Here is a 17,315-nt window from a genome sequence, read left to right on the forward strand (position 1 = left end):
CCAACTAGCAATACTTTTTTACTTCCCTCATGTATATTTTATCTAACTGTAAGCCTTCACTTAATAATCTCCATCACTGAGATCTGAAGAAATTTCCAAAATAAAATAATCTCATAAACTCTTACCGTCATCACATGTTGGTGTTTTGGGATTCCATGTGCCATCACCCTGGCAAGTAGCTTTAAATATTTTAGATTTCTTATGGCATGTGTAGGAAAACTGGTCTCCAAAGAAATAGTGACAGGATGGGGATAATTCAGTTTTTCTCTGATTAACTATTTTGCCATTCTTCAACTCTGGTTTTGGGCAACATACCCCTGAAAATAAAATAGGGTAATGGTTAATGCAATCATCATAACAACCTCATTTCCATTTAAATGAGAAATAATCTCACCACTGAAGTGGGTTTGGAGAAATTAATAAAAGTGTAACCAAGACATTTTGAGTCTGTCCATCTCCAACCCAGTTACTTTTCCCCAGAAGCCTCATGTTATCAGCCTGTCCTGATCCATGGCAACCCCACACCTCTCCAATGAAGTCTTTTAAGTAGGAGCTTGCAAAATGAAAAGCTGGGTTAAACCCCTACAAAAACAAAAATTATTTTCTCAAAATTATTTAAGAGCAACAACAACAAAATGTCTTAATTCTTGTCTTTATGATTTTGCTAGGATTACATCATGATTAATTAAATTCTCTAGTAACTTACACTGCTCTGCTTGCAAGCTTGAAATCAACCTGATAACTAATACATAGGAATGCATTTAGATTATTGTTTATGGCCAGGATCTTTCTTTACTGATGCAAAATTTAACAGAGCTAGTTATTCAAATTCTTCTATTTCTAATGAAGAAAGAGCTTATAAAGGATATAATATCAATTAATAGAAACACTTTCAGATAAGAAACTGCCAGATGTAAGGGGGAAAAAATTAGAACAGAAAATGCTCTAATCTCCAAATCAGAAACTATACCAGAATTATCAGACAATCTTTCTGACACAAACACTTCTACAACAAAATTTTTGGGGGATAATTTTTTAAATTATATAAGTGCTGAATAGTATATGAAGGAGTCCTGGTAATGCAATGGGTTAAGCCTTCAATAACCAACCCAAAAGTCAGTGTTTCTCTGAGGGAGAAAGATAAAACAATCTGCTTTTATAAAGATTTATAGCTTCGTAACCCTGTGGAGCAGTTCTACTCTGCTCTGTAGGGTTGATGTGAGTTAGAATTGACTGAGCTATAGTAGGTGGTAGAGATCTGGTGTGGCATTATAGGATAAGCACTGGCCCGTAAGGTTGGTTTGAACTGTGAGGTTGGTTTGAAGCACAAGGTCGTCAGTTCAAACTCACCAATTGCTCCTCCGAAACCCTATACAAGGTCCCTGTGAATTGGAACCAACTCAACAGCACTTAACAACAACGAAACAGTAGGTGGTAGGTGGGTATAGTATACAAATCATTTCGGAATAGGTAAGCGGGGAATTTAAATTCACATCATTTATCTTTTGTGTTTTAAGTGGCTAGAAAACTATTTTCTAAGTGATTAGAAAGATCTGCTATTAAAAAATTAAATCTATAAATCCATAGTAGATAAAAAGAATGTGTATTTTAAAAAGGTTTTTAAACATCTAGCAGCAGAGCAGTTACAAGTCAGGCTGCTAATCTCAAGGTCAGCAGTTTGAAAGTACCAGCTGTTCCGTGGGAGAAAGATGAGGCTTTCTGCTCCTGTAAAGACGTAAGTCTCAGAAGCCCTATGCCTGTTCACCATGAGTCAGAACCAACTCCACCAACACACCATCACTATAGACACAATCGGTATGTTAATTACATGTCATTGTTTGATATTTATAAAAGATTTTAAAAGGCATGTGCTTACCAATACTTTGTTTTTAAGAGGTGATAATTTTTGTTAAGTATGTTTTTAATTCAGTCCTTTTGCTACTGTTGTTGTTGTAAGGTGCCATTGATTCAGTTCTGACTCATAGCAACCCTATCAACAACAGAACAAAACATTGCCTAGTCCTGCGCCATTATCATAATGGTTTTCACGCTTGAGCACATTGCTGCTGCCCTGTGCCAATCCATCTCACTGGGGTTCTTCCTCTTTGTCAATGACCCTCCACTTTACCAAGCATGCTGTCTTTTCCCAGGGACTTGTCCCTTCACATAACATGTCTGAAGTATGAGAGACTAAGTCTCACTATTCTGGTTTTGACGGAACATTCTGGCTGTACTTCTTCCAACTCAGATTTGCTTGTTCTGGCAGTCCCTGGTACCTTTAGTATTCATCACCAACACCATAATTAACATGTATTGACTCTCCTACAGTCTATTTATTTTCCATCTTTCACATGTTTATGAGGTGATAGAAAATGCAATGGCTTGGGTCAGGTAACCTTAGTCCTCAAACTGACATCTTTGCTTTTGAACACTTTAAAAGTCTTCTGCAGTAGATATGCCTAACGTTTGATTTCTTGACTGCTTGTTTTTTGAGTGCTGATTGTGGATCCTAGCAAAATGAAGTCTTTAACAACTTCAATCTTTTCTCCATTTATCATGATGGTATTTATGGGTCGAGTCGTGAGGCTTTTTGTTTTCTTTATATCATTGTTTTTAAGTGCCGTCAAATTGGTTCCGATCCATAGCAACACTGTTCAGGTTTCTGAGAAGCAGATGGTGAGCTTGAGACACTGGCCTTGAGGTTCAAATTAAGGTGCAATAAATATTGAAGGCTGTGGTCTTGGATCTTCATCAGTATTTTAAGTCCTCTTCCTTTTAAACAAACAAGGTTGCATATCACAGGTTGCTAATGAGTCTCCTTTCAATCCTGGTGCTTCGTTCTTCTTCATATAATCTAGCTTCTTGGATTATTTGCTCAGTATACAGATTGAATAAGTACGGTGAAATGATGCAGCCGTGGCACACACCTTTCTTTATTTTCAACCATTCAGTATCCCCTTGTTCTGTTTTAATGACCGTCTCTTGGTCTATGTACAGGTTCATCATGAGCATAATTAAGTGTTCTGAAATGCCCGTTCTTTACAATATTATCCATAGTTTGTCATGATTCACACAGTGAAAAAGCCTTTGCCTATTACATAAAGCCCAAGTAAACATCTCTCTGGTACTCTCTGTATTCAGTCAAGATCTGTCTAATGCTAACAATGATAGCCCAAGTTTCATGTTCTCTTCAGAATCCAGCTTGAGAATCTGGCAGTTCCCTATTGATGTACTGTTGCAGTCATTTTTAAATTAACTTCAACAAAATTTTACTTTTGTGATATTAATGATACTGTTTGATGATTTCCTCTTTATGTTGGGTCACCTTTCTTTGTTGTTGTTATTAAATGTCATTGACTGGGTTCCGACCCATAGCGACCCTGTATAGGATTTCCTAAGAGTGACTGGTGAGCTTGAACCACCAACCTTGTAGTTCAAAGAGCTTTGCAGTCACAGAGCCACACCAGGACTCCTTAGAATGGGCCAAATATAGATCTCTTCCAATCCATTGGCCAGGTAGCTGTCTTCCAAATTTTGGTATAGATGAGTGAGTACCTCCAGTGCAGCATCAGTTTTTTGAAAGACTTCAATTTGTATTTCCTCAATTTTTGGAACCTTGTTTTTCACCAATGCCTTCAGTGCAGCTTGGACTTCTTCCCTCAGTACTGTCAGTTCTTGATTATATGCAACTTCTTGAAATAACTGAACACTGACCATTTGCTTTCAGGATAGAGATTCTATATTTCTTCCATCTTCTTTTCATGCTTTCTGTGTCATTCAATATTTTTCCCATGGAGTCCTTCAATATTCCATCCTGAGGCTTGAATGTTTTTCTTCAGTTCTTTCAGCCTGAGAAATGCTGAGCGTGTTCTTTTCTTTTGATTTTCTATCCCCAGGTCTTGGCACATTGCATTATAATACTTTATTTTGTATTCTAGATCTGCCCTTTGAAATTTTCTGATCAGCTCTGACTTCCACATTTCTTTCAGTTGCTTTAGCATCTCTATGATCAAGAGCAAGTTTCAGAGTCTCTTCTTACAACCATTTTTTAAAAAGTGTTTATTAGGAATTGAGTGATAGTTTACATCATCCTATTATATTTTGTTTCATTGCAATAATTACAATCCCCTCCATACATTATCATTTAAGAGTATTTGCTTCTATTCACTCTATTTTTGTTTGTTTGATGTATACAAAAACACTCAGAAATATATAATCATTTAAACAACCCAAGTGCACATTCTGCAAGCCTGCCTACTGACCACCAACACACAGCCTTTCTCTTTCCATGAGTCTAGAGTCTTCAGCTGCTCCCTCTTTCCATGTCATTATCTTTGCCTCCATTTCTGATGTCACTGCTTCTCTGGATAGGGTCCCACGTTCTGCTCTTGCTCTTCTCCCTTGATGGTCCTAGAGTCTGTAAGATTAACTACTTCCCCCTTCATGTTACAAAACTTCTACCTTCACAGGTGTGACAATCACAATTAGTCATGATAACAATTACTCACTATTGAATCATAAGAGTCTTATCCCCATCTCTTTTCACCAGGCCCATCTAGACAAGATGAAAACTATTCAGTGGGGATTCTACCTTTCCCCACATACTCTGACACTAAACTCTCTCTTGAAAACTTGTAAGCCAATCACTTTGTGCCTTTATGTTGTTGTTAAGTACTGTGAAGTCAATTCCAACCCATTGTTATCCTGTATAGGGTTTCCAAGGAGAAGCTGGTGAGCTTGAACCACTGACCTTGCAGTTCAAATGATTTTGCAGTCTGACTCATTAGCTCACAGCGCCATACCAGGATTCCATTTTAGGTAGCCAATGTCTAAGTTGTCCATCCCTATCAAACCTGTGTACACACAGGATTCTTGATGTGAAGGCTCCTTCCCTCTCAGTTTGTATTTTGAGCTACTACATCCATAAGTATAGATCAAGTTGATCAAATTGTTGCAATCTACATTTGTTTCCTTTATCAAAAAAAAAATTTTTTTTTTTTTATCTTCCTCTAGTAGAGTCCTGATCATCAAGCCATAGAAGCTAGGTCAAATAGGTACTATCTGCAAGTTTGTTTTTGAGACTCTTGTTAGTCTCCCCTCACTTCATATCAACTAGATGCTTGACTCTCAGCTCTAGCCCTCTGTGGCTATGTCCTTGTCCATGGGCTCAGGAGTCCCCAGGTCTCACCATACTTTGGAGCAACCAGCCTTTCCTCTTCTCTCTTTCATCTCCAATTCAACAGGGGTCTATGGCATGTGATCGAACTCAGCCCATATCTTTCTTGTTGCCTTTCTCTGTCTTCCATTCACAAGGAGACCAATGTAGTCGTCAGTGAATTTAGATGCCTGTTCTTGTGTTCCCTTTGAGTTTCAGTCTTGGAAGGGAGTTTGTCTTGGAGGAACTTGATGACTTCCTGGAGAACAACTTGCTTGTTCTTGTAGTAGCCAATCAAACTGCCATTTTTGCTTTTGATTTTTCTTGTTGGTCTTTCTTTCAAGAAGATACTTCTGTTCCTTTAGCTGCTCCAGGCTGGTCTGCAGGTGCTTTCAAGTGGGAATGTCCCACCTCAGAAGGTTCTGGATGGGGCTCAGGATTCCACCTAAGGTCCTATGCACTACAAAGGTTCGTAAGAAACCTATTTCACTGGGCAAGTTCTCGAACCCCTTTTAGGTATTCCAATGAATTATAGGCTGAAGATGGGTTCACAAGCTTTCTGTAATCATATTTTCTGATATTCCTTTCTATCCCACTCAAGTGTCTAATTTACAATAGTAGGCAAGGGAAATCAATATTCATAAGACAGTCAAGCATCTTAACATTATTTCCCCTCTTTTACCCATTCAGACTATACCTCAATCCCTGTATCACAAAGCTCTGTTGTTTCAAGGTTGAACATACATCATTATTTACTCTGTTCCATTTGGCCCATGCAAACCTGCCTGTTTCCATATCTACCTTCTTCTTTCATCCCTTTCCCCCTTCTTGTGTACTGCCCTCTCCAACACCCAAACTATGTGTCTATCTCCTATCCTGTGCTCTACTGTCCCCTCCCTCTCACTCCTGGTAACCAACAAAGATTTTTTTTTTTTCCCTTTTAGTATGGGTATCTTTTCCTAAGTTTTTGCAATAATGGTCTTATACAATATTTGTCCTTTTGTGACTGACTAATTGCACTCAGCATAATGTCCGTAAGGGTCATCTATGCTACACTGTGGCTTGCAGCTTCCTTGTTATTCTTCAAGGTAGTATAATATTCCATTATGCTTACATCCATTTTTGTCCTTTGTTTCTTTCCTGTTTTTGTAATGAACCTTTGTTTTCATCTGTATAGATGTTCTTGATGCCATCCCACAGCACTCCTGGTCTTTGATCTTTAGTGTTTAATACATAAAATCTGTTCTTGAGATAATCTCTAAATTTATGTGGGATATTTTCAAGGTCATATTTTAGCTCCTATAGATTTGTTTTAGTTGTCTTCAACTTCAGCCTGTAAGCAAATGATGGTCTGTCCCATAGTCAGCCTCTGGCCTTGCTTAGGTGGATAGTATTGTGCTCCTCCATCATCTCTTCCCACAGATGTAGTCAATTTGATCCCTACATAGTCCATCTGGTGAGATCCATGGGTATAGTCACCTTACATTTTAAATTGTATAAAAAATGTATTTGCAATGAATAAGTCATTGGTCTTGCAAAATTCTATCATGTGGTCTCCAATATCATTTCTATCACCAAGATCATTACTAATCCTCACTGTTTCCAACTTTCCCATTCTAATCACTAGTAATTACCAATGCATCTTGAGTGCACATCTGATCAATTTCTGACTAGTGGAGTTTGTAGAATTCTTCCATTTCATCATTTTTGGCTTTAGTGATTGGTATGTAAATTTGAATAATAGTGATATTAACTGCCAGTGGTAGCTTTCATGTTGCTATGATGCTAAACAGGTTTTAACAGAGCTTCCAGACTAAGATAGACTATGAAGAAAGGCCTGTCAATGGAAAATCAGGCCTGAAAACCTTGTGGATCACAACGGAATGTTACTCAATCCAGTTTTATTTTTTTTCCCTGTGGGGTCACCATAAGTTGGGGCCATTCTATTGAATTAATATAAATTTATCTTAAGGGCTAAACTCATATTCAATTAAAGAGTCCTAATTTTGGATGAAGTGCAGCCAGAGTGCTCCTTGGAGGCCAAGATGGTCAAACTTCATTTCTCATACTTCGGACATATTGTCAGGAGGGACCCGTCGCTGGAGAAGGATATCATGTTTGGTAAGGTGGAGGGTCAGAGAAAAAAAGGAAGATCCCAAACGAGATGGATTGGCCAAGTGACAGCATCAATGGACTCAAGCATGGCAACAATAGTGAGGTTGGCCCAGGATCGGGCAGTGTTTCATTTTGCTGCATATAAGGTTGCTATGAGTCGGTGCCGACTCGATGGCACCTAACAACAACAATAAGCACATACTGGACATTTAATAATGCAAAAAAGATATTTACAAAACAAAAACTTACTCTCACACCCTCTGTATGGGGTCCACGTCAAGTCTTCCTGACAAGTTATAGTTGTAGGTTCATCTTCAACAGGTCTATAGCCAGAATTGCAGCTGTACCTCAACACGGTCCCAATATTATACACACTATCTTTTCTTGGCTTGTAGGAGTAATATACTTCCCAGTTAGCATGTGGGATTTCTGGTACATTGGTGCAGCTATCTGCTCACAAAAAAAAAAGAACAGAAGAAAAGTGTTCCATTACTAGGGCAACTGTCAAAGGGAATGGGTTGCAGCGACAGATGAGTGAGCCACAGCAAAAACATACATGGACATGCACCCAAATGGACACATCACCAGAGAAAAGCTCACTGAGTCTCTGTGTGTTGAGCTGACCCTACAGAATATCAATTCTCCTTTGTCTTCCCTGTGCTTCCTAGTTTGTTGTCCAAACTGAAGTATGAAGATTGATAGTTGACTATAGCAGGAGAACTGTTGCAGATAGACATGTCTTTTGATTGTTTCCTACTGGATTGGGGAAGATAGATAAGAAGTCATTCCTCTCACTCTACTGACACAGGAACCTTATCATTTAAGGGCTTGGCAAGAACAAATCAAGTGTCAAGCATTTTTTGACCCTGGGTCTTGGATCTTGTTCTCAGCACAGCTGTCAGCCTCCACTAATTGGACCAATTATTCTATTGTTTTTGACAACTTCCTGGGGCATAAATTGTTCCAGAGTCTGATCCAATTAAAGTTGGACTCCTTAGTACAGTCAGGGAGTTGTCAATCTTCAAGGGCTGCTAGGTGTCTCCCCTGGGCAAAGCCTCTATGGTATGGGTCAGGTTATGTGCAGGATGGGGGTATATGTGTGTGAAGGGTATGAAGGTATGAGAGGTGATAGGAATTGATACTGCCATCTGGCTGCTGCCACCATCCCGTATAGTTATTTCACAGCCCAGAGCCACAGAAGAATGAGATTTTCCAATTACACTGGCTATCAAATCTACCCATCCTAGCTCTTCCATTCTAGGAATCTGGGGAAGCTGGGAGCTGCTTCTTGACTGCCCATACCTACTGAAGCAGTTCTTCTGCAACACAGAGCTGAGCAGGAAAGGGGGACTGCATTCTGCTCTAGCTGCCCCACAACTTCACCTCTCTAGGAACTGGGTGAGAGCAGGAATTGGGTGAGGACTAAACACTGATGGCCACCTACTATCACCCATTTACTTTAGGCTTTCTGCAGCATGGAGCTGGGAAAAATACAAGCTCATGATACTTGCTGTGTGCCAAACCCACCAGAATAACCCTCACATCTCACAGAGCTGAGCCAAGTCCCTAATTCTAATTCCTTGGCCTCCCACTGTTCTTAGAAAATTTATATAGTTCTTACAACATTTCTGCTTTTCTCCCTAACAGATGCTTCTCAATTTATTGTAAGCCCTTTGATGAATTTCCAGAAACTTTGAATGGCTTTCTTTGGTAATTTTGACTGTCTTCCTATATGTGTCTCCTGGATAGCATTTTCCCAAATTCCTCATACCACTATTCCAGAAGCCCCCTGTATAAGGGTCTTGAACTTCCCTGAAGGCAAAGATTAAAGCATTAGGCAGCAACATCTTCCACCTCTTAGGTATATAACCAGGGGCAAGTAACTTAACCTCAGTGAATAGTTTCTTCATTTGTAAATGAGGATAATAATAGTACTCACAATGGTGGGAGAATTCAGTAATTCGTGTAATGAATGTACTTGACTAGTGCCAGGCTGTCATTATCACTAAAATCACAATTTTCAGTGATACACATGACTTTATAATCTCTGAGTCAAAGGATCATAATTAGTTCATACAGTGTTTCTGTGCAAGTTAAGAAAAAAAAAATCTTCCTGGGGACACTTTGCTTTTATATTTCAAAACAATTACCATAATATGATAATGTGTTAGAACAACAGAATCTTCTACCATCTGCCAGGAAATTGTTGTAATGAGTACAGTGATCCACAGTTTCTATAATGTGCAGGCTGCCCCTCAGATTTGGGTGTACACAACTTGTTCAATTGTATGTGTCAGCCTTTGCGATTTTGTATGACCTGGCACAGTGTACTAAAGTCTTTCTTCCCACCAAAAGAAAACAGATGAAATCATTGATCTAACTTTAAATTGCTCCCATGATTCAAAGTGGGCCTAGGCAAGTAAGTGTGCCCCCACAAGCATTTCTTGGTGCCTTTAGATGAGCATTGGAATCCCTTCATGGTTTATACTCACTGAGCTCACAAGTGGGGAGAGAAGGGTGCCAGTTGTTATCTTCTTCACAATGAACCAATCTGCTGCCTCTGAGGATATACCCATAGTTGCAGCTAAGCATAACAGTGTCTTTGTAATTATAGATGGATCTAGATCCAGTGTTGACTATTCCATTTGGAACCTCTGGCTGAGCACATATGATTTCTAACAAATTATAAGAAAAGACAATTAGGTTATAAAACAGAAATCTTAAATAAGGAAAGGAAGGGTACTGTTCATCCAATTCTGAGTACAAAACAAAAGCCTGATGCAAGCAGGTACATGGAAATCCTTCTAAGGTGAAAATGTATCTGCATTACCAATGTTAAAGCTTGCGTGTTCCTATGGTGCTAGAAGCTACATCACGGGTATTTACAATGCCAGCAGGGTCACCCATGGTGGACAAATTTTAGCAGAGCTCTAGACTAAGACAGATAAGGAAGAAGAAAGGCCTGGCATTCTTTTCTAAAAATTAGCCGATTTGACTCATGGTAATACCATGTGTTACAGCGTAAAAAAAATCCACAGGATTTCCTGGCCGCCATCTTTATGGAAATAGATTGCCTGGCATTTTTTCCACAGCACCACTGGATGGGTTCAAATAGCCAACCTTTAGGTTAGTAAGTGAATGCAAACCATTTACACCATGATGGGCCATTAAAACCACTATCAGTCTCTCTTTAAAGTACTAAAAGCAAAAACTTCACTTTGAAGATTAAAGGGTACCTAACCCAAGCCAATTTTCAATTACCTCATATACATGCAAAAGCTGGACAATGAATAAGGAAAATTCAGTCAATGATGTCTTTGAATTATGATGTTGGTGAGAAACAATGAATATGCTATGGAGTGTCAGGAACAAATCTGTCTTGGAAAAAGTACAGCTAGAATGCTCCTTAGAAGCAAGAATGGCAAGACAGCTTCACACTCTTTGTACATGTGATCTAGAGGGGCCAGTCACAGGAGAAGGCTATCATGCTTGGTAAAGTAGAGGGACAGCGAAAAGAGGAAGAGCCTCCTTCAGATGCCCTTGGCAGTGACTGCAGCAGTGAACTCAAACATAACAATGGTAGCGCAGATGGGTAGGTCTTAGCTGGGTTTTATTCTGTTGCACAAAGTTTCACTGTGTTGGAACTGACTTGAAGGCACCTAACAACAACAAACAATACCAATCTCTCAACTTCTCTTCAGGCCCATTTTATTCTCTGGATGGTTGCAACAGGTGTCTTTTGATCTCCTGGACTTAAGTTCATCTCACCAAAGCCAGAGTTTTCTTTCTAAAATGTGGCATGCTTACTCCACTCTTCAAAGACTGATCATCTTTTCCCTTCACCTTTGTCCTAACCTGGCCCTCTCTAACCTTTCCAGCATCAGTTCCTGACACTTCCACCTCTTACAACATAGAATCCAGGTATTGTGAACTGGTTGCAATATCATGTTTTTTCATTGCCTCATTTGATTGTGTCCTGTCGTGAGGGAAAACAATAAGTGATATTGTGTAGGCACTTGGTAGTAAAGGAAGATGCCTTAGATCAGGAAACTAGCAATAATATAATATCTTTTGCTCCCTTACTGCTTGCTTTTGACCACTGATGTTTAGGTTGCCCTGTAGTCACAGGTGATTGACATTAAAAGGGTTAACAAAGAGTTCCAGGTTCACCCCTGGGTTAGACAAAATACTATATTCCCCATACTGTTATGGAGGTACAATACTAGTTCTGACCAAAAGCAAGCAATAGAAAGTGATAGGTGGTCAAATAGAGGTCAAACACTTCAATTCAGAGCACAATTTGTCTTTCTTACTTTCTTTACTGAAGAGTTCATGAAAACACATTTTTTTTTTTTTTTGCTTTATTTTGGTAGAAATATAAATAATAAAACACTTGCCAGTTCAACATTTTTTACATTCATAGCTCTATGGTATTGATAATGTTTATCATGCTATGTGAGGAGCTCTGGTAGTGTAGTGGTTACAAATCGGTCTGTGAACCACAAGGTCAGCAGTTCGAAACTACAAACTGCTCTGTGGGAGAAAGATGAGGCTTTCTGCTCCCCTAAAGATCTGCAGCCTTGCAAACCCTGTGCAGGATCACTAGGAGTCGGAACCGATTCCACGGTACTTAACAACAACAAACAGCATCATGCTATGTAATTATCACAGCTATCTGTTCCCAAATTATTCCATTACCATTCACAGAAACTCAATGTCCCCTAAGCAAAGACTTCCCTTATGCCACCTCCTACCGTCTCGTGCTATCAACTCAGAGCCTATGGGACAGAGTAGAACTGCCCCCTAGTGTTTCCAAGGCTGTCATCTTTACGGAAGTGCATCTGAACCACTGGCCTTTTGGTTAGCAGTCTAGTGCTTAACCATTAAGCCATTAGGGTTCCTTCCTCTCTCATCCCTGGTAACCACTAATAAATGTCAATCTCCATGCACTTGTGTATTTCATGTAAGAAATACAATATTTGTCCTTTGGAGATTAATTGAGTTTACTCAATATAAAGCTTCTAGGATTCATCCATGTTGCAGTATGAACAAATTAGGACATCATTCCTCTTTATGGCTTAGTAATATTCCATTACATGTATGTAATAGAATGTACACATTTACATGTACACATTTTATTTATCTATTCATCAGCTGATGGACATTTAGATTGTCTACACCTTTGGGCTCTTAGGAAAAGTACTGCAATGAGCATTGGTGTACAAGTTTCTGTTTACATTTCTGTTTTTATTTCTTTTGAATATGTACCTAGCAGTGGGATTGGTAGTTCTGTAGTTAATATTTTTAGGAACTGCTAGCTATTTTTTCCACAGCAGCAAACCCATCAGCAATGGATGAATGTCCCAATTACTTTACATTCTTGCCAACACCTATTAATTTCTGTTGTTATTGTTATTTATCGTAACTGTTGTGGTATGAGTGAAGTAGTATCTCACTGTAGTTTTGATAAGCATCTCCTTCAAACCCATCAGCCACTCCATGGGAGAAAGATAAGACTTTCTGCTTCCAAAAAGATTTACCCCCTCAAAAACCCTAAACAGGGTTATGTCAGAATCAACTTTCTGTATGTCAGAATCAACTCTGTATGTCAGAATCAACTCAATGGCAGCAGGTTTAGTGACTAACAGTGGAGTCCCGAGGTAATTAACTGAATGTTGGCAGCTCAAACTTGCCCTGAGGTTCCTTGAAAACAAGGTCTAGAAATCTGCTTCTGAAATGTCACAGCCCTGAAAACCCTATGGAGTAGTTTTACTCTGCACACATGGGTCTGTCATGAATCAGAATCCACTCAATGACAGCCAACAACTACAATGGGGGTCCCTGAGTGGTGCAAATGGTTAAAGCACTCAGCTACTAACTGAAAAGACGGATCTTTGATCCAACTGGAGGCACATCAAAGAAAGAGCTGATGTCTGCTGAAAAATCAACCATTGAAAACCCTTGGGAGCACAGTTTTACTTTGACACACATGGGGTCGCCACGAGTAGAAATAAACTTGACAGTGATGTACTACTATGACGAATGATGTGGAGCATCTTTATGATGCTGCATATAATGGGCTTTCTGGCCATTTGTATATCCTCTTTGGTGAAATGTCTATTCAATTCCTTTATCCAATTTTTTTTTTAATTGGATTGTTTGTCCTTTTGCTATTAAACTGAAGTTGTTGTTAGGTGCCATCGAGTTAGTACCAATGCATACTGACCCTATGCACAACAGAACAAATACAGCCTGATCCTGGGCAAACATCACAATTGTTGCCACGCTTGAGCCCATTGATGCTGACACTTTGCCAATCCATCTCGCTGAGTGTCTTCCTCTTTTTCTCTGACCCTCCACCTTACTAAACATCATATCCTTCTCCAGTGACTGGGCCCTCCTGAAAATATGTCCAAAGTATGAGAGACAAAATTTGGCCATCCTGGCCTCCAAGGAGCACTCTGGCTACACTTCTTCCAACACAGATCTGTTTGTTCTTTTGGCAGTCCATGGTACTTTCAATATTCTCCTCCAACACCATAACTCAAATGCATCAATTCTTCTACTGTCTTTCTTATTCACTGTCCAGCTTTCACATGCATATGAGGTTATTGAAAATACCATGGCTTGGGTTAGGCATAACTTAGTCCTCAAGCTGACATCTTTGCCCTTTAAAAAGGTCTTGAGCAGCAGATTTGCCTAATGCAATACATTGTTTGATTTCATGAATGCTGCTTCCACAAGTGTTGATAGTTGATGCAAGAACAATGATGTCCTTGACAACTTCAATCTTTTCTCCTTTGATAAGAATGTTGTTTATTGGTCCAGGGTGAGAGTTTTTGTTTTCTTTACATTGAGATGCAATCCATACCAAGGCTGTGCTCTTTGATCTTCATTAGTAAATATTTCAAGTCCTCTCACTTTCAGCAAGCAAGGTTGCATCATCTGCATATCACAGGTTGTTAATGAGTCTTCCTCCAATCCTGATGCCACATTTTTCTTTATATAACCCAGCTTCTCTGATTATTTGCTCAGCATATAGGTTGAATAAATATGGTGAAAGAATACAACCCTGTCGCACACCTTTCTTAATCTGAAAACATTCAGTGTTCCCATGTTCTGTTCGAACAACTGCCTCTTGGTCCATGTACAGATTCCTCATGAGTGCAATTAAGTGTTCTGGAATACTCATACTTTGCAATGTTGTCCATAGCTTGTCATGAGCCACACAATCAAAAGCCTTTGTGTGGTCAATAAAGCACAGGTAAACATCCTTCTGATATTCCTTGCTTTAAGCCAAGATCCACTAGACATCAGCAATGATTGATATCCCTCATTCCACAGCCACTCCTGAATCCGGCTTGAACTTCTGGAGGTTCTCTGTCAACGTATGCTTGCAGCCATTTCTGTATTACCTTAAGTAAAACTTTACTCACATGGGATATCAAAGAGATTGATGATTTCTGCATTCTGTTGGGTCACCTCTCTTTGAAATGGGTACAAATACGTATCTCTTTTAATCAGTCAGCCAGATAGTTGTCTTCCAAATTTCTTGACATAGAAGAGTGTGTGCCTCCTGTGCGGCCTCATTTTCTTGAAAGATTTCAATTTTGATTCCATCAATTCCTGGTGCCTTGTTCTCTGCCAATTCCTTCAATGCATTTTGATCATATGCTACCTCTTGAAGCGGTTGAATATCAACCATTTCCTTTGGTACAGTGACTCTGTGTATTTCTTCCATCATATTTTGATGCTTTCTGCATCATTCAATAATTCACCTAGAGAATCCTTCAATTACGAAAGTGGAGGGTTGAATTTTTTTTTCAGTTCCCCCAGCTTGAGAAATGTGTTCTTCCTTTTTGGTTTTCTGACTCCAGATCTTTGCATATTTTGTTGTAATATTTGACTTTATCTTCTCGAGCTGACCTTTGAAATTTTCTGTTCAGCTCTTGTAACTCCTTATTTCTTCCATTTGCTTTAGCAGTTGTTGTTGTTGTTGTTAAGTACCGTGGAGTTGGCTCTGACTCATAGTGACCCTGCACAGGGTTTCTGAGGCTATAAATCTTTACAAGAGCAGAACGTCTCATCTTTTGCCCATGGAACAGCTGGTAGTTTCGAACTGCTGACCTTGAGGTTAGTAGCCCGACTCGTAACCACTACGCTTCCAGAGCTCCTTGCTTTAGCAGTAGTTCTCTATATATTCCAGATATTAAATCCTTATCAGATCTATGATTTCCCAAGATTCTCTTCCAGTCTGTGCACTATGTCTTCACTTTGTTGATAAAGACTTTTGATGCGCAAACATTTTTAATTCTGATGGCACTTAATTTAGCTATGGTTTTGGGTGGTTTTTGTTGTCCATGTGTTTTGTTGTTCATGCTTTGGGTGCTGTACCTTTGAAAAGCACATTTTGAGACAGAGGCACAGCCTGAGTTGCTGACAAATAGACGAGAGCTGTCCTGGAGAACCTCCCAGAAATGCAGCAGACTTTGGGAAAATGAAAAATAAACTTGTACTTCACAAAGTCAGTGAGCTATGGGAGTTGTTGGCTACAATACTCAAATACTGACACAGCACACAGTAAGTCTCAGCGGACTAAATTAATGACTACACCATCACAATAATTATTTTGTCTTTGAATTGCTTCATTTTCCCAATATATTCACCTTCTTTTTTTTTCATTTTCTTTTAAACAAGAGAGAACAAATAGTTCAAACCAGAATTCTTTTCTATGACTTACTTTTACAAGTAGGAGGGTTTGGGCTCCAGACACCTACTGTTTTATTTTCCACCATGCAGGAAATGGAAGCTTTGCCTACAAGTGAGAAGTTGGGGTCACAGCTGTAGGTGACAGAAGAGCCATATATGTATGAATCTTCTCTGCCATTGTGCCTCCCATTGTTGATGGCTGGAGGAGACTTACAGTGTATAACTGAAAAGAGGAAAGAAAGGGAACTAATCAGAAAAGGCAAAATTACATGGCATGATTCAAATTTTATGTGAGATGACACAAGGCAGCAAAGAGAGACAGGAGTTTTAGCACATAGCATGACTTAGGTTCAAATCAGAAAGAATAAATCATCTTTACTTACTTGAACACACTGGGAGAGGATTACTCCAATCAACACTTTTGTCGTGGACATCACAGTGACTAGTAGTTGGGCCAGTTAAGAGATAGCTAAATAAAATAGGATCAAATAGTTTAATGAAATTCTTCCTACCTTAATTAAATTGGATAAGGAGTTTTGGCAAATAGAATTGCTATTCAGTATTAAAAATGAATAAACAGGGAATGTAGAGAAATTAGCTCCTCTGAGTCAGCAGCTTAATAAAATCTGAAACTCTGCTTCACCTCTCCAAGTGGCCTCGGTTTCTTCTACCACGAATCTAAAACTGCAGTAACATTTGTTTCCCTGACCAAGAAACTGACCACGCTGACTCCTTGAGCTACCGGATCAGAGTCAGGGAGTGGCTGATGGTGAGCTCCCCTCAGTGGATGAGATGGTGCACCACTGACTGCCACATTTGATGGTCCCTCCTCTTCCGAGTGGGGGCAGCCAGCCACCGCACCCACCTCTCTGACCAGACTCTAAAGAAGAGGTAGATTCAGAGAAGCCAGCCAAGATTTCTGGAACAGGGCAACTGGCATGAATCCATCTCAACTGGTGACATCACCTTCGAGATATTTAACAGTTGAGAGCACTACAAATCTTAGGCCATAACTGTCCTCCTAAAAGACCACTAGAGGTCCTCAGGTCAAAATAATAATGAGAATAGTGATGGTGACTGAGATCTCAGGGAAGCCTGAGGACCAGTTCTTCCTGAAACCCCTGGACTGCTTCATTGGGGAAAAGAAAATAACTGACTGGTCCCCTTACTGGGCCAGGACCTGCTTCCACAGTTGCATGTTCAAACAACGTTCTGAAACCAAAAGTCTGCAGATGGAGGTCCCTCATGAACATGTCTGGCGATTACTGATTCAAACTCAGGAAACCAGTCACATTGGCCTGAGGAAATTGACAATCAGGTCTGCTTCCTTCCCTAC

General features: G+C 39.6%; 1 protein-coding gene across 1 annotated transcript in view; it reads right to left on the reverse strand.

Moving 5' to 3' along the window:
* C4BPA (complement component 4 binding protein, alpha) overlaps positions 1 to 17,315 on the reverse strand; it is a 66,573-nt gene that overhangs the window by 18,988 nt on the left and 30,270 nt on the right. The window contains exons 4-8 of the mRNA XM_006834205.1: positions 16,363 to 16,448; positions 16,011 to 16,202; positions 9,763 to 9,945; positions 7,520 to 7,720; positions 126 to 317 (exon numbers count right to left, since the gene is read on the reverse strand). Of these exons, the coding sequence (XP_006834268.1) occupies positions 126 to 317; positions 7,520 to 7,720; positions 9,763 to 9,945; positions 16,011 to 16,202; positions 16,363 to 16,448 (854 nt within the window). The remainder of the gene's footprint in view (positions 1 to 125; positions 318 to 7,519; positions 7,721 to 9,762; positions 9,946 to 16,010; positions 16,203 to 16,362; positions 16,449 to 17,315) is intronic.

This window comes from Chrysochloris asiatica, unplaced genomic scaffold (assembly GCF_000296735.1).
Source record: "Chrysochloris asiatica unplaced genomic scaffold, ChrAsi1.0 scaffold00009, whole genome shotgun sequence".
NCBI classification, from domain to species: domain Eukaryota; kingdom Metazoa; phylum Chordata; class Mammalia; order Afrosoricida; family Chrysochloridae; genus Chrysochloris; species Chrysochloris asiatica.